General features: G+C 42.0%; 1 protein-coding gene across 8 annotated transcripts in view; it reads left to right on the top strand.

Annotated features, from left to right (window-relative positions):
- Positions 1-20099, top strand: part of LPP (LIM domain containing preferred translocation partner in lipoma) — a 335034-nt gene that overhangs the window by 272808 nt on the left and 42127 nt on the right. For all 8 annotated transcript variants that reach the window (XM_066193362.1, XM_066193366.1, XM_066193367.1 and 5 more), the window contains one exon: positions 4060-4229. In XM_066193362.1, the coding sequence (XP_066049459.1) occupies positions 4060-4229 (170 nt within the window). The remainder of the gene's footprint in view (positions 1-4059; positions 4230-20099) is intronic.

The following is a 20099-nucleotide window of genomic DNA, read 5'->3' as shown; positions in this document are numbered from 1 at the left end:
CACCATGTGGCAGCCAGGCTGGGCCGAAGGAAGGTCACAGCACGGCCAAGGTTATGAACCTCTTTTATGCAAAAATAGAGGACTCTGGTCTCCCAGGCTTGCTGCCAACATATTGCCTTCTAGTTTTGCTGAAATGATCTTGAAAAAGGATCTAAAAAGGGCTGAAGGGGCAAAGGAAGAATGTTGAAATGACATACCTTCTCATCTTCATGCAGTTTAGTGCTAATTTTGTCCTTTGTCTTTAAGCTGCCTTTTAAATGCTGTTTGTGGGAAGCAAATGGGTCACGTTGTTCTGTGTTTCTACTGTAATACGCTGGCTGCTATTTTTCTCTTAGATTATTTGTGTAATCTTTTTTGTGCAATCTGTTTGTTCTTGAGTCTTGCAAACTTTGCCTTTGCTACTTCTTTCCCAATAAGCAGTGCAACTTGTTCTGTGTTCACTCATGGGTATTCTGCACACAACGGACTGGGTTATTTGAGCCAGTGTGAAAATATTAAAATGGGGAACATGTGTGGGTACTTAATTGTGGTGAGCCCAACCACAAATACCTTCGCCGTTGGTAACTGGCACACAGGAAAAGCAGACCTTTGTTTTGTTTTTATCGGACATAATGATAGATACATTGTTTTTAGTGGGGTTTTTCTGGTTTTCTAAGGAAATGAGGCTTGTGCAATCACGCTGCCTGTGTGCATGTGCCTGTCTGCTTGTCAGTTCCTCCCCTCACCAACATTTGAAACTAGTAGGCATTTTCAACTACATTTGAGCAAGTTGTAGGAGTTGGGAGAAGAGACAGGTTTTTGCAGAAGTCTTGTGAGTTCCCAGATTGCACCAAGGTCTGCAGAAGGTGCAGTCTGCAGTGATCACATTGCTGCAGACCAGATCGGTTGTGTATTTGCCCATTTGCCTTGAAGTGGATCCAGCCACACAATTGTAAGCTCCCAAATTTGAATATTTTGGCTTATTTGCTTCTACCTTTTGGGTGAGTGAGTCAGTTGGGAGAGTTGCTAGGCACAGAACTTGTGTTTTGATTCTCACTGAAGTGGCCATGTCTCATGGAAAACATGGTTTGCTCAAGGCCACAGTGTTATAATTTGCATATAAACTTATAAAAAAGGAGGCTTTCTTTAAACTTTCCTGTATGAGAGTTTATAGGAGTATTTCTGTCTGTGTACTTAATAGCAGAAACTGGACTTCTCATAAATGTAGACAGGTTAAGTCTGTCACTGCCTCAGTGAGAATCTTCTGTGGAAAAACCCAGAAAGAGGAAGGAAAGCCTCAGGAAACCAACTTAAAGGGGAGAAGTTGGCCGAGACTCATGTTGTGCTACTCTTGGGTTTGTGTCTGACCACCAGCAGTGTAGATGGGGAATACCTCAGAGCTATGGGGGAAGGTAGCCTCAGGGCACCTTTGGGAGGCAGAGAAGATGTCTTTATGGCCTTTGCTCAAAGAGGGGACAGAGGAACAAAAGCACTGAGTGACTTGTCAGAGATTACAGGAGTATGTATTTGACTTAGGAAACAGCCAGGTTTCCTGGCACAAGTACAGCCAGAAGTATGGTCTCCATGTAGACGACTTCTTCAGCAAGTGGAGAGATGCCTTGGTCAAAGAGGAAGATGTATGCTGAAACACACAAGACCTGGCTAAATTATGAATGTGAGAAGAGAAGGAGAGGTAGAAAAGATTCCCACATGTTCTGCTCAGATGTTAACAAAGAAAGCTGAGAAATGTTTGCATAGGCACTACATTATTCCATGTCCAAATGCCTCATAAAAATAATACCGGATGATCACAGAATGGCACACTAGGGAAAATAAATTCTTCAGTGGAATATTCCCTCTGGAAAAACACTGTGTAAAGTAATACACTAATGGCTTCCAATTTCATGTTTTATATATAGAGATATTAACTGCTCCCCAGACGTCTCTTCATATTACAGCCCAGCTACACGAGATGTTTGGAGAAGGCCCTGGAGCAGCTCTGTGCTGTCCACATGCAGGGCTGAGCAGGGCTCTCCTGTGGTCCACAGGAGGAATCTTCTGCCGCCTTCTCAGTGCAGTGCTCGCTCCTGTGGTTCTCTCCAGTGAGTTTGAGTTTTTTTTCTTCCTAGCCCTCATGGTTTTTTCCATTCTTCCCCATACTCTGTAGTCTCACCACCATGCTAGGAAACCTGAATTCCTTTTCTGCTCATAAAAAAAGGAGTCCTCTCTAGAAGTGTTATAGTGGAGTGATTAAAGCACAACAGTGACAATCAAAACCCTAGAAACAAATGCTAAGGAAAGTTAAGTTTAAATACAGCATTAATAATTCCATTTGGGGGTTTTTCAGACTTGTCTGGATTCATCTGGTGAGTTCTCCCTCCACATTGCCCAGGCTGGGAGCTGTTTGAGTCAGGAACTCTCTGTCCTTTATAAAGCCAACTACAGTTATATATACCATTGTAGCAAACTGTAGTGATCTGGGTTCTTTTCCAAGCTTTCCTAATATATCTCAAATGTGTATATATATCATCCTGCCACATCCTGAGGGATCCGAAAGTAGCTTACATGCTTTGTTCCCTGAATGTAGCTTGTTGGAGTGTGGGACAGGCAGGAAAGAAGTCATGAGTGTGGGGACATTGACAGTGCACAGTGAAGGGCAGCAGTCCTGCTCTTGGGATGACAAGACAGGTCTAAGTCCTTGTAGGAAGTTGTGCAGTATTTGCATGAAAAGACCATGGTATGAGAGAGTATTGTATCATTACTGGATTTTGTAATTATTATCAGGTACATATTACTTCTATATGCCTTTATGAATAGTTCTGTATTGAACTGTCAGACTGCTTTCCTGCTTGTACCTCAGCTCTTGCTTCCCTTCCCACCCTCGATGACCATACGGCTCCACCCATGAAGCCTTCAAGAAGTGCAGGGCGCCTAGGCTGGGGTCACCACAGTTACTCTTAAACTGTAGAGTACCATTTTGAGTGGGACAATGCCCCAGATCATAGCTGTTCTACTACTCTTGGTGGGGTTCTCCTGTGTAGTGTGGCTGACCTTGTCCTTAATGCCTGCCATTTTCAACATCAGTTGTTGTCTAAGGAACTTCATGGGCTGTCTCCATTCTCTAGAACTCAAATGGCACAGAAAAATGGCAAAGGTGTGCCTTCTACCCACCTCTTCCATCATCTCTGCACCACAGTCTTCCCTAGGGAAATGTTTTTCCCATGAGCTATGGAAATCTTGTCTTCACTTTAAATCTGTCTGCCACATAACATCTTTAGCAACAATCTGAACAAGGCAGCAAGCCTTTTGTACGTGTGTGTCTGCAGACTTTTTGTTATGCATTTGTATCTGACATTAAGGACCTTTTTCAAAAACAGACAGTGCTCTTAAGGCTTGTCTGTGCTTAGAGTCTTTACCAGCAGTTTCTGATATGCCTTTCTTGAAGGATGGTAAGAATAAAGTATCCACACATCAGTTTCTTTAGGAATAATTTCTGTGCTACAAATAGACAGAATATCTTAATCTATATAAATCTTTGAACAGAAAAAAATAAAGTAATTGGCTCCATTGAGAGAATTGGTTTAAGCTGTTCAAGCAAAGACTTCTCTTTAAATTGTGCTGCCACCAGGCAGCTTTATGCAGCCTCCTATAACAAAATCCTTTCATGTGGAAGCAAGGTTTAAAGCACAGGTTTACCCCAACTGAGGAGCCAAGGATGACTATGTAGCTGGGTTAGATTATAGCTGAGTGGTTTGTATCTGGAGCTCAAGATCCTAACCGTTGCTGTCTTACAGCAGCACAACTGACATGAGTGCTGTCTAGGGAGTCAGTTTCAATCCTTTCTAGATCTTTTCATATGGACTGGCACCAGAGTGCTTTCCAGTGGCACTGGATCTTTGAGCTGAATTATGAATGTGAGAAGAGCTGGATCTTTGCCAGCAGTAGCACAAATTGTTTTTTCTGTGGACTTGGCTGCCACGTCCACCTGACCCGCTGTGCAGCCATGGGTGAGTGGAGGGATGTCCTCTGCAGGAGGGACGAGGGGCTTGCTTTGACTCCTGTCCTTTCCCCCGGTGACAGGACGCTGTGCCCGCTGTGGGGAGAATGTTGTTGGAGAAGGCACCGGTTGCACAGCCATGGACCAAGTCTTCCATGTGGAGTGTTTCACCTGCATAACATGCAACAACAAGCTGAGGGGACAGCCTTTCTATGCCGTGGAGAAGAAAGCCTACTGTGAACCCTGCTACATTGTGAGTACTTGTTCCTCTTTGTGCCCTGATTTTAATGCATAGACATGGGAAACATCTTTTCTTTCATTGCTGTGGAGTTGCCTTACAGTTAAAGTCTGACAACCCTGTGGCAGTACCATGAGCAACAGTTTTTTTTTATGGTCTTCAGAGGACCCTTGGTCTTTGCAGCTTACTGAGTGAATTACATTTCCTGGTCTGACCTGCCTCTGAAATGAAGTGGGCACAGCAGGAAAAAGAACTGGGTTTTATGATTGTTTCATTTCTGTAAGGAGCAGACTATGCAGTCATTTTTTAGCAGTAGTGTGGTTCTCAGCTTTCTTTGTTGAGAAACCTGATACCAAAATGGTTACAGACTGTGGTGCCCACTAAGATTAAGGAGGTGGGATGCAAGAAAGCACTAAAACTTTTAAAATCAAGACTTTTGCCTTGCTTGATGGAAGACTTTCTATTGAACTAAGGGTCTTTGGTTTAGATATCTTTTGAAGCGTACATTATCCTAAAATTTCATTTCATGCCTCCAACAAGGTCTTAAAGCAAACAATTAACAGTTGCTCTGATGAGCTGCATGTTTTAAGAGGCTCCCATAACTAGTAGCTGCAACCAATTGCATGGGTGCAAATTAAAGAAACATCCCATAATGTGCTGAGGCTTTGCCTTGGTCTGACCTTTGTATCCAGTATATAAGGATTATCCTTGTAACTCAGAGTAAGAAAAACATTGGAACATTCTTAAAACATTGACAGATCTTTCTCTAAACTTCCAGTTTTGAGTTCTTGCAAACACTGGACCTAGGACCCTTCCAGAATTGGATTTATACTTCTGAAAGTAAAAATTGATGTTTTTCATGACATTTCTATCACTCCAGTGATAATTAGAGCAATAACACTTTAATATTTCTGAAAATGCCACTAGTATCTCATTGTTCTCTCTATTTCTACAGAGCCTTCACAGCGAGATTGAAATTTTGAATATAAAAAGGGAGGATTGTATCTTATTTACAATGGCAGTAATAGATGGGCCTTGTTAATTTGCTTTTAAAAGCTAAATGGTCTTTTGGTGGAATATGTACCTTTTAAATAATTTCTATTTTTGTTTGCACTAAAATGATTGCGCCATAAAAAATTTAAGTTTCATTTTGTGGCAAGTTTAACCACGTGCAAAGCACTGAAGACTTCAGGAAGGTGCATTCATAATATAATTAGAGCAACTTTATGTAACTGGAATTAAACATTTCATTGACTTCAGGCTGGAATTGACTTCATCTGCTTGGAGATTGATACTTTCTTTTCTTCTTTTTTAAATCAAGCACACATTCTACACCACTCATCTGCTTTAGTTTGGGAAAACATCTGCATTAGCCACTGTAGTAATGGTTTAAGATTATTTAATCCCATTACTTATACACTTCATTAGCCTGAGTGAATTGTTGGCAAGGGTTCAGTAAACTTCCTACATTGGGAGATAAAAGGATAAAAAAGGAAAGGGAGAAGGATTCTGTTCCTCATTTTCTTTCAAATTTATCTTCTATCTATTTAAGGGATAAAGGAACGATAATTGCCTGGTTGCATCTGCATTTGTATGTTCTGTGATATGACTTTGCAGCTCTGAGTACAGAGGAAAGAGTAAACGTTTAATAGCTTCCTTTTATATAACCAGAAGGGGCCTTTAAATGTTTATCCATGCAGTCCACACAAATATGGTTATGGAGTTAACCCAAAATATGTCTGGATCCATCTGCTGCTGCACATGCAGGGGACGGGACGGCAATGCTGATGGGGCTACATATATGTAGCTGGACAGCTGGTACTGTGAGCAGAAAATGAGAAGCAGGAATCTGGCAGTCTGATGCAGTAAAGAAAAAAAAAAAAAAAAACCAAACCCAAGCACATATTAAACTCTTAAATGTGGAAGAAACAAGTGTTGGGAGCCTATGTCTCAGTGTCTTTCAGAAAGAAGAGGACTCTGCTGTGTTGAAAGCCAGAGATCTACAAGGGATCTAGGCTTCTGCCATGCCACTGGCTTTAGGCCTGAGGAATTTGTGTCCTACAGCATATGTCTCATTGATTTTTCAGTGGAATGAAGCCTGCATTGGCTTTAGTAGGATAATGAATGCCTAAGTACACTGAGGCTTTGAGCTAGGCTTGCAAGTTGTTCTTGCAGATGAATGAGACCCTTAAATTGATGAGGCACAGTCTGACTGCTTTTGTCTTTAGATGCCTTTAGATGTGTGATGCAGTTATCCTGAACTCAGAGTTAATGACCTGCTTAAAATCTGGCCTGTCTAGCCATATTCTGCTGAATTGTGGCCTCTGATTATTTTTGTTTTGGTTTGGGTTTTTTTTTCTGTTTCTTTTTGGTTGGTTGGTTGGTTGTGGGGGATTTTTTGGTGTTTGGTTTTTGAAGGTGGGTGGGGTTTTTTTTTTTCCCAAAGTCCCTGTATCAGAAAATAGCTTGGATACTAGGAGTGTTAGATCTGTAGAAAGTCAATGGGACTGAAGTACCTTGACTCAGATTCCTCTGGACCTGAATTCCCATTGAAGGTGCAGCAGATGTGATTGGCCCAAGACTGAACAGCTAATTCATGGCAGTGGCCAGCTGAGAAAACAGGGTTGTCAGCTGGTGTAAGTGTCAGTAATTCAGTGAAACTTGTTTCTGGTCTACCTAATTCACACTGATTTCTAGCACACATCCCTATTTTCCCAAGTCGAAAACTCTTGACCTCTTATGCAAACCAGAGGCTTTATTCATATAAAGAGAATAATACTTGCCCAGTAACGCTTGCCTAGTTGTGACATATAAATTCCTGAAGCCTTTGATTATTTTTTAATAATTCACTGGTGTGACTTGTGGCCTTATGCACGCTAAAACTATGCACAAAAACAAAAATAAATGTTTTTCAACAATTAGAATTGGCTAATCTTCTCAGTTTGTTGTGTGACTCTTCTTAGCTGTGGTGTAGTGAGGCCATAATTAAGATTACTGTGAAGAGCTGTATTTAATTACTGGTTAGTCAGTACCAAGCCTAAATAGCCTGCAGAAGGGTTTTTCTTTGTTGTTTTGTTTTTCTGGTTTTATTTATCAGTGATCCAATTAAGATGAAATTCCCCAAAAGTCTGAATTAATATCTAAGGACATCAATCACCTGTTTGAAAATAAATATTTTTCTTAATGGGAATTTGAGTACCCGAGTTAATTTCTTTCACACAAAAATCCTCCCACCCAAAAACCCATCACTGTCATTTCCTGTTACATCTTTTGAGTGCAGTGAGTTCTGTTGCCAATGTGTTTGCTGGTTTTGCTCTGCATCCAAGGATTCTTTCATTATTGATGTTATTTCTAAAAGAGTACCAGTCTTCTCCATTAAGACACTTCTGCTGAACTAAAAGCAACTGTAAAAACTAAAGTGTTAATAGGAGACAGATGTTTCCCAGTCATTATGACAGTCAAGTTAACATCTGAAATACCATGATAGGGTTTCCAGTGTAACCAGTGCACTGCTGTGCACGTGATGAACGCTGTGTCTGCAGTATGTTATCAGTATATTTTCCCCCTCCCTTACAGGGCAAATTACTGACAAAAGAACATTTGGTTTGCTTCCTGTAAGTAGTTTTAACAGCAGTTTAAGTAGTTTAAGAGATCTTAACACTGGACTCAGAGCAGGGAAAAGGCTAAGCGTAATATCAGTGGAACTGTTTTTATAAAAGACTGAAGAGCAAGATGTTGAGCAGCGCCAGCTGTCTGCTGTCCAAATACCATGTTATCATAAGGACTGAACACAAGGTTAACCAGACACACCAGTCTGGCAAGAGTGATGCTGCTGTTTTGTGAATGGGGCCTTCTTTGATGTCCAGATAACTTTCTTCGGGATGTGGAAATTTGCCTCCATTCTTTCTCCCTTCTCCTGGCAGTCTGGTGGTTGGCAACTGGAGATGTGCACTCTGAGGTGAGGGCTGGGAGGGGCTGGGCTCCTGCAGTTAATGCAGAAAGCAACAAGATCTTGTTGGTGCTCCTGACCTCTCTGGGTTTCTTCTGTTGTGTCCAAGTCAATGTGACCCACCTGAGGAGAGGACCATGGTGGGGCTGGGAAGGGTACAAGAAAGCAGAAATAACCAGGGTCAGATGAAAGACTACAGAGAAGTGGTGGGCTAGAAATCATGAATGATTGAAGGAGAAGAAAGAAACTCTCATTTCTGTCAAGCTAGAGAAGGGGAGAGGGTATCCTCTGCAGAGCCTTGTGGAGACCCAGGGATTGAGGTTTCCCATTTTTGCTGAGCACTGCAAGATATTGAGGACACTATCTTAAACCCATCCCCAAAGATCACTTACAAGGAGTTTTTGCAGGTGAAGTTTGTCTTTCCATAGTACTAAAGCTGTGGAAGTGCTTGAAGGAAGAGGAATTGTGCATGGAAGTCTTGCCCTGATTATTGCTGCTCCCCAGCTTTGAATGTGGGATCATAGTGCTCCATCTTTTTTTTCCTCCCCCTCTCCCCCATTATTTGTTTTGTGAACAGAAAAAAGTATATCTTAGAGGGTTTTTTTTTCCTCTTTCAGTCTTCTAACTTCCTGGCCTATCAGTGGCTGTAGTTCAGTAGGAGAAGGAAGTTCAGAACAGAACACAAGAGAAATGCTGATGTTTTAAGAAATGGTACAATGAGAGCCACTGGTGCCATTGAGCATCCTGGGAAAGCTTAAATTTGCTAATCATTCCAAAATGTCAATGTTAACTCAGTTTGTGCTCATTGAAATCTCTGGAGAGACTGCTATTGGCTTCAGTGTGACTGGTATTGTGAACCTCACCCTTGTGCATGTGAGTGTGGCTGGTTGAAAGCTGTGCAAGAGCAGCTTCCTGCAGCACATAGGGTTTAAAGTGTAAGGTTGTTCCCTGCAGTAAAACTACGTCTATTTTTAAAAATAATTCTGCAATTTGTAAGCAGGGATTACAGCACTAATTTAGCAACTATGTAACAATTTAAATTGGACCAGAAAAGAGAAACTATAATTTAAAGATTTTTTTTTTATGATACAAGTTTTCTTCTTTTTAAAGTAAAAAGCCCTTTATTCTTGTTTTTGTCAAGCAACGTATTGAATTTGAGAGTAATTTATGGAAAGTGCTGCCAGCATGGTATTGCAAGTGCTCCACAATTTGAATTTAAACTGCTCAATGGGATCATTAAGACTATTATGCCTGCTTTCCAAAGAGTTTGAATTCAAAATGACAACTGGAACAAAAATATAAAATAAACTAAAGAGAAGTCACGCACTCTTTGCGTGGTGGAATTTTTCTGCCCTCGAAACATTTCATTGAGATCAATGCTGCTCTTCAATCCTCTCCTAGAAAAAAGCTGGTGTTGCTAGTTTTAGTTCGGAGCTCCTGTGTGAGTCATCAGCAGCAGGGAGCTGAACCTGTGACCCGTGGATCGAAAAGCATTAAGGCTCAGCTCCCGTGGCACAGAGATGGAGCTGGGCTGTGCCAGGCAGCAGCAGGCTCAGCCCTGGGTATTTCTTACCCTCAACAGAAGAGGTCCATGGGCATAGCAGCCACAAAACAGGTCCAGAGTTTTGGCTTGCTCACAGGCGTGTTTTATTCCTACTGATTATTAGGACTGATAATTTTGCTAGTCTGCAGTTGGTAATTCCTTGGGAAAAATATAATGGCAAGGGAAATCTGTTGTGTCTAGTAAACTGATCATTTGTAAAAGTGAAAAATTAGAAAATCTGTTAAGAGTGTAATAGCCCTTTCTATTGATAGCACCCCGCAAGAGCTGATATAAGAAATGGAGACGGAAGGTGAAAGAGGGGTGGCCATAAGCTCAACTCTACTACTTTGAGTGGTAAATGTTCTTGTGCAATCAGGCCATAGATAGAGGAGGGTGGGATGCTGTTGCATAAGCTGCACCTGGAGCTTCCAGGAGTCCAGGTCTAGGAGGTACAAAAGCGTGTGAAAAAATATGTCGATGAAGCAGCTTCTGTCAGAACTGGGGCAGCTGAACTTAGCTGACCCTCTGGAAGACTGCGTCTGTTTTTTCACTGCCCTACCAGCTGTTACAGGGGATGGGTTGTGCCTCTTACTTTGTCACGAGGCAAGGGAAACGGTTTCTTTGCAGAGGTGGGTGGGTGGGGGAGTCAGCAGAGGTCGATAACCTCCTTTCTAAACTGGAATTATAAAGAAAGGGGAGGAAGTGTACCATGAGATGATGAGGTAATGCTTTACAGGGACTGCTCTATAGAGACCCAGAGGCTCATGTTGAAGAAGACAGGGCCAATTCATCTTGCTGTCCAACAAGGGCAGGACAAGAAGTCTGCAAACCAAGCCTGTAAGAAGGAAAATGCATAGTGTTCTTGGAAGACATGAGAGCAAGCCCTGCCAAGAATTGCACTGGGCTCACCTTGGTGATAGATTCTGAGACCGATGTACCTTGGTGTAATTGACTTTCCAGAAAGCTAACTGGAGTGTTGCTTTACAGGAAGACCAGCCACGGATTGTGGAGGTATAGCAACTTGATGCTACCAATGAGAACAGTGTCATGAGGGGGATATTTTTGGAAAAGTACCATTGTGCTGGACACCATTTTAATAGATACATGTGTGTTGGAATATTGGGCATGAAGTGCTGATTAACTACTCACTGATGTCTTGGTGGTGCAAAGTTTTGTTAGGAATGCATCACTTTTTATTCCTTTTCATGGTCCCTGTTTAAAAATGTGTCCATATTAAGTGACAACTCCTCATCCACACCTGGAGATTGAGATTGCTTGCTTGAGATTTTTGTGATGGCTTGCTAGAATCCAGATCTTTCCTCCTGTGTGTGTTAGCAACATAACAACTTGAATTGTAGTCTTTTCTCTGCCTTGTGCTTTTATAATTGGAGGCATTTTTCATATTTTGATTATATGAACTAAGCATTGATTTGACATGTATAATCTAGAAAAACTATACCATGGGAAGTGAAGAGTTCTTAGTGACTGAAAAGATGATACTATGAAGGACCAGCTGCTGCCATTCAGTGAATTTCTCGCCTCACAGGGTGAATTCCACTGACCAACTGTATATTCTTTGGAAGAGAATAATCTCCCTTTCCGCAGGACTAATGGGATTTTATGGCTCCTGGCTATAGATCCACTTATGGATCATGCTACAGTAGAGGGGATGGCGAAGTCATTTAACAATGGATTTTAGCTGTGTGTTGAGCTTTCCCTATGGAACGTATCCCAGAGCTTGCTGCCTTTGCAAGTTAGCAGGAATGGCTTATAAGGAAAGAATAACATCTTTGTAGTACCTTCCTCATTTGCAGTCAAGTGTAGATGGGTATTGGCAAGTTATATCCAGTGTTAACCGTGTTCATCTCTTTTCTTTAAACTGTTCTTCACCAGCTCCTCAGTGAACTACCCGCTGCTTTCACCCTTTGCTGCCCGAGCAGCATCTGGAGATACCTCTGTAATAAACTCCCACTGTGGTGTGTCAGTGAATGAAAGTCTCTGCGTCCAAAAAACTTCTTGGTAAACAGCAAGTCTATGGAAAAGGCAACAGCCTTGTCTCCATATTGCAGATGGAGATCTGACCCTGAGAAGTTTAAATGCAGTTTGTTTAGGTCATGGATCTCCATTGCTGGAAGCCTTCAAGGACAGGTGGGACAAACATCTCTTAGGAATAGTTAAGGTCTAGGCATAGGCAGACATAGGGGTGTTTTCTAGCCTTACTTGTTACAGTTCTGAGCTTGAATGACCTGTCCAGGACCACAAGCACATCCTGCGCTGTACAGCTCAGGTTTTCCATGCCCTGATTTTCTACCTATTTGCAGTTCAGCCTGCCAAGATCTCGAGGTGAAGGAGCTACCTTTCTTTTCTTCCCCTCTTCCAATCACTGCTGTTTAGAGACTGGACATGAATATGAACGAGCATCTGAAAGCTGAGTGAGGGCTCTTCCAGGAGGTTGGAAGGTACCATGACAGTGTTCCTTTCCCTGTAGTCCTACTGCTTGCTTGTTACTCTGCATAGTTATTTGTCAATTCAAACTGCTGAAGACAATTATTCTGGAAAGGCTGTGATTTATATGAAATTGGGCCTGTAATTTAGGCGTGTGTTTCCATCAGATCTGTGTATTACGAAGCTCTGTCCTTTCTAATGCAGTGATGTCAAAGCACTGCAGTGTCCAGACATAAAAAAAATTGGAAGTCACTGAAGTAAACAAACCATAAAGTATTGGTTATTTTTACCAGGCCTGCTGGCAAAGCATACTGCATTACCTGTGAGTAACAGAGCTGAATCTGTCCTGGAACGGGTGTGTTTGGATTTAACAGGTATGGTTCCCTGAGCAGCCTTGAAGAGAGCAAAATCTTGTCTTGCTCACTCTCAATTCCAGATGCCCTTTTCCTTCAGCCCAGACAGTGATTTGCAAGCCTGAGTGCCAGGGAGCTCAGCCGGCTCTTGCAGCATGCCACTTGAGCCGTCTCCTTGGTGAAGCCACACTCCAAGGAATTTGCTCTGGCAAAAGCTCAGTCTGTGAGTCGATCCTCCCTCTAGTGTCTGCCTCTGCTCTTCACTCCAGGGCGTGATTTGCGTGCATGTGATGTTTGTTTGCAGTGGGGGAAACTGTTTAACTTGCCATCACGCACACAGAAACCCCAGTGGGCTTGGGAGATCTCTGGTTAGAAAAAAATAAAATCGTGCCAGTGTAGGGAAAGTACAATAAATGGCAATGGTGACAGGAGAAAATGTTTATTGATTTTAAGAGCATGGAGGGTGTTTGGTACTCACGGAGGGACAAAGCAAATTGTAAGACTGTTGTTTCATCTCATCTGCATTGATTACAAAGCTGTGGACCAAGTACAATATTGACAGAAGAGAAAAATCATCCACTGGGGTATTTTGGGCAGAAGGAAAACCAGATTATAGCTCAACTCTGATGCTGTGGCATTTGCTGGGGACAAGAGATTATTGTGCACTGGTAAGTAGCAGCCTTCACAGGAGCAGAGAGGTTGATGTGGTCAGTGAGACCTTTGGTCCCGTGGTGTGCACCCGTCTCTGTGAGGCCTCTGGTGGGCTTAGGCAGGGATAGCACCATGCACATCGGTGAGCATGGAACTCACAGGGCATGTGGATTGCTGAAAATGGGTGATGAGATGTGCTCAGTGTTGTCCCTGCTTTTCCCTGGCTGCTGTTTCCCGACAGACATTTGACACAGAAACATCATGTAGGTTTTCCACACCAACCTGATGCTGTAACTGTCAAAGCCGAGTTACCACACAGCTCCCTGAGGCAGTGCAGGAAGTTAGGAACTTTTGGCAGTTCTTATGTTTCATGCCCATGTTTCAAATGCTTTTGTTCTTGTTAAAAATGGAGCTTTATGGAAAGAAATAAACCAAGAATCTTTGTGACCTCTTTGGTCTGAGGTTATAAAGCACAGATGCAATAGTCTTTAGTCACTGTAGGAATGTGCTCCTGCAGATGCTGGCCATTGAAAAAATCTTTGTATTGTTTTGATTTTTATTTTCTTGCTGAAATCAATCTGCTAATGTGTATAATGCTGCAACTCATTGTATTTGCATGCTTCTTGTTTGACTCTTTAACACTGAGTGGTCTTCCAGATTCTCCTGTCACTTAGCATTCTTTATGTGGATGTTTTTCAAACTGCTTTGAAGATGTAAAAAGTAATGGCGGTTGTGCCCAAAACCTAAAAGTTGCTGCTGACCAAAACCAGATACTTTCCCTTGTTTGTGAAGGGAAATACAGCAAGAGGGGAAAAAATAACAGTGTTGAAATGTAAATTAATTCTCAGATGTTATCAGAGATTGAGATTTTAAGTATGAATATTCCATTAGCTCCTGACAAGGTAGTTTTTTGTTTAAGGTCGTGTTCGAACCACTACGCCATCTTGGCATTCCACCAACAAAGGTATCTGTGTAAATGCAATCTGTGTTCAAGCCAGACAACACTTTAAAAATTTTATTTATTATTTCCTAGAGCAAACCATCTGTGACTGGTCATATTTTAGGAAGCAAATGAACATCATAGCAACGTTCGCCAATCTCTTTGAGTAACTCCTAGACTTTTTAAATTAAATGTGCTGCCAAATATTTATGTTCTGTTGTGAAAAGAAAAATATTTGTTTGACATCCTAGTCTCCCTGGCAATCTGCAGTCTTTTGCTCCTCTGAGGAGCTGTGCTTTTTCTCGTGGGTGCTGCAGGGCCAAAGAAAGATGTGGGAATCCCTAAAAGTGCCTTTGGGCTCCTCAGCAGGGAATGGGGGCAGCTGTAGCATGATGGGGCTCTGTGGGGACTGAGAGAGGCTGAGCCCTGGGTCCTCCCCGGAAGGTGTGACAGGGGCAGGCTGGGGGCCAGGTTGTGCCCAGTGCTGACACTGGCGGGGCAGAGGGTGGTGGAACAGGCACAGGTGGCCATCACACCATTCCTGCCCACATGCAAAAGGCTCAAGAGTTCCCGGAAAAGCCAAACCACTTTGCAGGATGTCTTTCAGTGCATCTGCCACAGGCACTGCAGCCATCACCAAGGCAACCAAGTTGCCAGAATTTAGCAGCAGCAAAACAGAACGAAAAATTAGTGATGGCCAAAATCGTGGCTGCTAAATACCCTGATGGAGCTGAGCTGTGCTCTAAATCATATCTAGCATTTAGCAATAATTTTCAGAAAAAGTCTTGGGGTTTTTTATCCTGTTCTACAGATTTATGGCTGGCTTAAGCTTGATCATTCTGAAGTAGTGAAATGCCTTTGTTCAAGAGCTTGGAAATTTGTGTTGTCCTCTTACTATATACAGGTACTAATAAACAAGTAAAATCTCTAAAACTCACCTGAAATAGTGAATTCCATTTTGGAAAGGCTGAAATGTTCTGAAGAGTCCCTGGTGGCAGGGCACCAATTTTTTCTCAGTACTCATTTGAAATGGTCCATATAATTTGCCTGTACTTACCACCTTGGGACTGTTGCAACCAGCAGAAGCCCAGGTGAATCATCAACCCATAACCTGTCCACATGTGTCTGTCACCTATAGAATCAATGCCATACATAAAACATGCATATTCTTATATTCTAGAAAGGGGCCCTTGCAACAGAGCGGTGAGAGAAAGCAATCCTGATTTGCTCTATTACCTCTGACAGTTTTACTTTCACTGTGGCATGGCAATAAGATTAAAGTTTTATAGTAATATCACCTCCATCCAGACAAAAAAAAATTAAACCTCTCCTCTCTGGTACTTAGATTTCAAACTCTTTTTATAGAGCCTCTGCATCTGTTAATAAAGTCCTTAATTCATTTTGAACATTTTATTGTCACTTTGGATAAAAGTTTAATCAGATAGAATTATTGCCCTTCTAATATTCCGTTAACCTTTGCATTTTAGGCTTAGACCATATCATTTAAATTTTAAAATCACTCTTTTATAGACTTGAATGCCCCCATCTCTTTTTTAGAGGATACTTCTGCACAGAAATGCCGTAGTCTGTCTTGAGGTCATGTGAAAACTTAAAAGGCTCCAATGCAAGCACTGCTCTCTTTCCACTGAAATGTCTTGCATGCCCTATTAATTACTTTAATGGTGACATGCTGGTTTAAGGGAGTTCTTTATTAATGCCACTAAATCTTTTTTTTATTGTTGTTTAAACACTTTTTCTTTCCTTTATGTAGATGTATTTAATCCATTCTGTCTTTAAAATAAATGAGTGCATAACTCTACACAAGGTGTTTGACATTTCCATCTTTCCTTCTCAGGAGGACTTTTGCTCCCTTGTCTGTATTGTCCACATCCCACTAGAAATGCACATCTGTACTGTCTGTCTTCATGTGTTAGATTGTTGTGGTGGAAGTAATATTTGAAATCTGACCTCTCTCTTTCCATAAATAACATACAGTGAATTTGCTTTTACTCTTCCAGGATGTTGAGACTGTAGAGGTCAGTTTATATTTTTTTGCTGAAAGTGCAGCACTCCCAGTTCAAGAGAGGATTTGCTTATGTTTGAGCCTTTTCTTAGTAAGGAGGATGAGGATTTGCTCTCCTCAACCTGAACTAAGTAAGAGTATTCTAGTAGTCCATTCTTACTTCAAAGATGTATAGCGTTCACTATACTAGATTATTTATAGAGCAGCCCTTTTGCTGAACTAGCTAGCTGGTAAAACACTGATATCCATGCCTGCAGCTGGATTTTAGGCTGTGAGATTGCTATTTTTTTTAAGGTGAAATCTTTTACAAAATACCTCTTCTTGATTCATCTCAGTTGCAGATTTCCTTGGTCTGGGGAGGGGAAGCAAGGTGTGAGAGAGAAAATATCATTAGGACGTAGAGAAACTTTTTTAAAGGCACATAAATGACTGAGGAATTGGCTGCTTTTGGTTTGCTAACCCACTCTTCACAATGATACTTAAACTCTTAGTAGGAAGTCATCTAATTCTTTAGTCACTTTAGAAAGTGTTATGTCTCCAATAACCATTGATAGTTTCGACATGGGACTCTTCATGTTTGAGATATATAAACAAACTTCACTGGTTTTAAAGAAAATCAGAATGGATTGTTGAAAAATTTGTGAAGAGGTTTCACTAACAGCAACTAGTTTTTTCTTCGTTGAGGGAACATTGGCTTAGGGCTTGGGGTTGGGGTTTTTTTTTGTTTTCTTTGGGCAAAATATGAAAGCTTGTGTTACTCTACAGGGTTTCTCTTGACCTCCCCTCTCCCAAATGACTTCTGGCTCCAAAAAACATCTGTGCCCAGCTGGGTAATAAAGTTTCTGTGCAGCCCTCCATGGCTAATGTATACCTGTACATACACACAGACCTGCACAGGAAGAATCTGGAAGCCTGAATTCCATCTGAAATGATTTGGCACTTGCCCGGGAAAGATATTCCTTCCTCTCATGGACCTTCCCTCAGGTTTGTCCAAATCAGTCTTCAATTATCAGTAGCACACTTGGCTGTTGAGTGGGAGCAGGCAGTACACTCATGCACTTACACGGTACTAAAGGGTACCTTTTGCATTTTCAAACTTTGCTAAATGGCGCCCTTTGCATTTTAGAATAAGTAGTTAATTAAATGGCAAGGCTGAGTGCTGTTTGAGCCATGGGTTAGAGTCACTCTAACTTAGATAAGGGACTGGATCCCATAAAACAAATTAGTCTAAGTTATGGGCCTGCTCCCAGTGATCCCAATTTAAATGTTTTCTTTAAAATTAATAGGAGCTGAATCCGATTTGTGGTGCCCAAGACAACGTGGCTAATGAAAGACATGAGACACAGACCCCATCTCACAAAGTGATCCTCTTGAGTGTGTGAAGAATCTAGACTGGCTCGATCAAAAGAATTTTCAATTTCTGTTTTTTAAAGTAGGAGTAAGGAAGATTCAAGTTAATTTTAGTGGAAATTCCCTAAAATTAACTGAAAAGCTCAAAACATACTTTTCCCCCCTCTAAACTTGTTTCCTTCCCTTTTCCCATATGGTTACCTTGTTTATTTTTTAAATAAATAATCATATTTTAAAGCAGTGTAAATAAATTGCAAAGTGTGCTCCAATGGGGTAGATAAATATATTCCATCTGCTGGGGAGTGATTATTAAATAATTCACCAGTGGCAAACCCAGGAGTGGTTATCCATTTTCCTCTCATTCATGGGTAATTTTTTCTACATCCCATAGGAGCTCATTATGTTTTCTTTGTACATAATGTTTAATAATTTTAAAATCTGGCACTAACCCCTCCATCTACAGATTCTTCAATTTTTCCTAAGTATTTGTGCTTGCGTACACATGTATGTATTGGCAGAGGAAAATACTTGTTTTCCTTCTTCCTTTTTTTTTTTTTTTTTTTTTTTTAATGTTGAGAGAAGGTGAGAATTTATGTATGAAGCGAGATGGGGAGTTGAAGGCAAATTTCCTCCAACTGTGCAAGGGAGTTTCCTCCTGGACAGATGATGGATGGGTCACATCCCTGGTCTCACCCTTGGGTGGGAATCAACAGAACTTCAGGGCTATGGAATTAATATGAACTTCATACTTCGACATTTATAAATAAAGGAATAGGAAGCAAGGTGTGGGAGCGGGGCATCTGAAGAGCCCTGTCTCCTTTTTCTCAATGTTAGGAGGAATTTGGTTATCTTCTAAGGGATCAAGAGTGAACCCAATGAGCCTGGTCTGTGGATAAGCAGCAAACTATTACCTGATTGAAAATGGGAGCCATATCCCATCGGTGCGAAAATTGCCACAGATTATGGGGGTTGGTGGGCTTTGAATCTGACCTTAAGGGAAGAATTTGGCTCCTGGTAACAGACCCAAAGGCCTCTCTGGGCTTTGATCAGGCAGGGTGGGCAGCTGGGTGGAGTTGGCACAGAGCAGGAGGCTGCACACAGTCAGGAGTTGGCGCCTCCAATGCTGGATCCCATTTCAGAAATGGTCATGTTCCCATGGTGTGTGTGCTCCATGGGGCAGCAGGTGAGGGACCACCCTCCTGTCCTGCATGGTGCCAGTGCCCAAGGAACTGTGGTCAGAGCTCGGCTCTCCCCCAGGCTGGAGGCAGATGTTTGCAGTTAGAGGACAGTCATTACCTTGGTGCTAAAATGTGTAATTAGCCACAGGAAATTCTTTCCTCAGCTGATGAAGACAGGAAGGTAAAAGTGTCTCTTATTGCCTCCACTGTTTTTCCTAGGGAGTTGAGTGAATCTGACTGCCCTCACGGAGGGGAGCAGTAATCCTATTCACCAGCAGGTAATGATCTCTGCTGTTCTCTTGCACATATCTAGTTGTCCATACTGTTGGCCAGAGAGGAGCAAAACCCTCTCACTGTGAGGTGGGGAGCTGTTTTATTTTGCTCTCCCACTTCTTCACATTCCCTGTAGGTATGTGCAGACTCTGGGTTTCGGAGGCAGCTGGGCTCTGTACTAAGCAGGAGCAAACCGTTTTCCCTGGGACAAAGACCAGATCCAAACAATTTTGGTTTGACTATAATTTCCATATGAATTTTCACCTGGAAATTCCTCCTTTTGTTGTTCTGCTAATCCCTTTTATTACCTGGGGAACAGGTTTGGAGGGGAGAGGGGAAGTAGTCTAGATGTGAATTAGCAGAACCTTGAGTATTTTGCTTGTTTCTGAAGAAAGGCTCTTCTTTCCTTCGCACTTCCCAAGCTGATATTCCACTTATTTCCATCCCGTATCTCCATCACGGTCAAAGCCAGAATAACACTTTCCATGACTGGTTTCTGTGAAAAACGTGAGTTTTGCTGTGCTCAGTATAGGAATGGAGTGCTGCAACTAGTGAGGCTGGTTCTGATTCTGAGCTCCCTTTTCCATCGCATTTCCTGCTCCAAATGATTGGTAATTTTCACTCCTAGAAATGATGCTCCAGGATGGAAGAGCACAGGTAAGCTACTATTCAGGTGAAAGAACAGGGTTGAGTGATCAGATTGAATACAAAGTTCCAGGGCAAATGAACAGTGTGTTGTTCAGCACTGTGTGCAGTATGGACATGTGAAAGATGTTGCACCTTGCAGAGCAAGGGCTGGAGGATAAGCTGGCCAACATGCCAGCTGCAGGAAAAGTTGTGTGAACTGTGGGTTTGTGGAGTTGCTCTAATTTAAACCTCAAGAAACTGGTGTGAGGGAACAAAGAAACCAGCTGTGGACTGGAATGGTGTTTGATGGATCTGACAGGAGCTGGGGACTAAAGAATTACTGCCATGCTGGCTCCTCCATGCCCATGGCTCATCCTACGTTAGCACTTCTCCAGCTGTACAGCACAGGAGACACCTGTGTTCTTGCAAACCCAGACTGCTGGCACTTCCATCAGGGATGCTGTGGAATTCTCTGCTGATTGCTGTCCTTGATATTAAGCAAAGATGAGCACTACCACTTGAATGGAGCAGGAACAGCAAGCTCAGTTCTCTA

The sequence above is a fragment of the Chamaea fasciata genome, unplaced genomic scaffold (genome assembly GCF_029207755.1).
Source record: "Chamaea fasciata isolate MVZ Bird 193981 ecotype frontalis unplaced genomic scaffold, bChaFas1.0.hap1 SCAF_11, whole genome shotgun sequence".
NCBI classification, from domain to species: Eukaryota; Metazoa; Chordata; class Aves; order Passeriformes; family Sylviidae; genus Chamaea; species Chamaea fasciata.
This window is presented reverse-complemented; position numbering and strand designations above follow the sequence as displayed.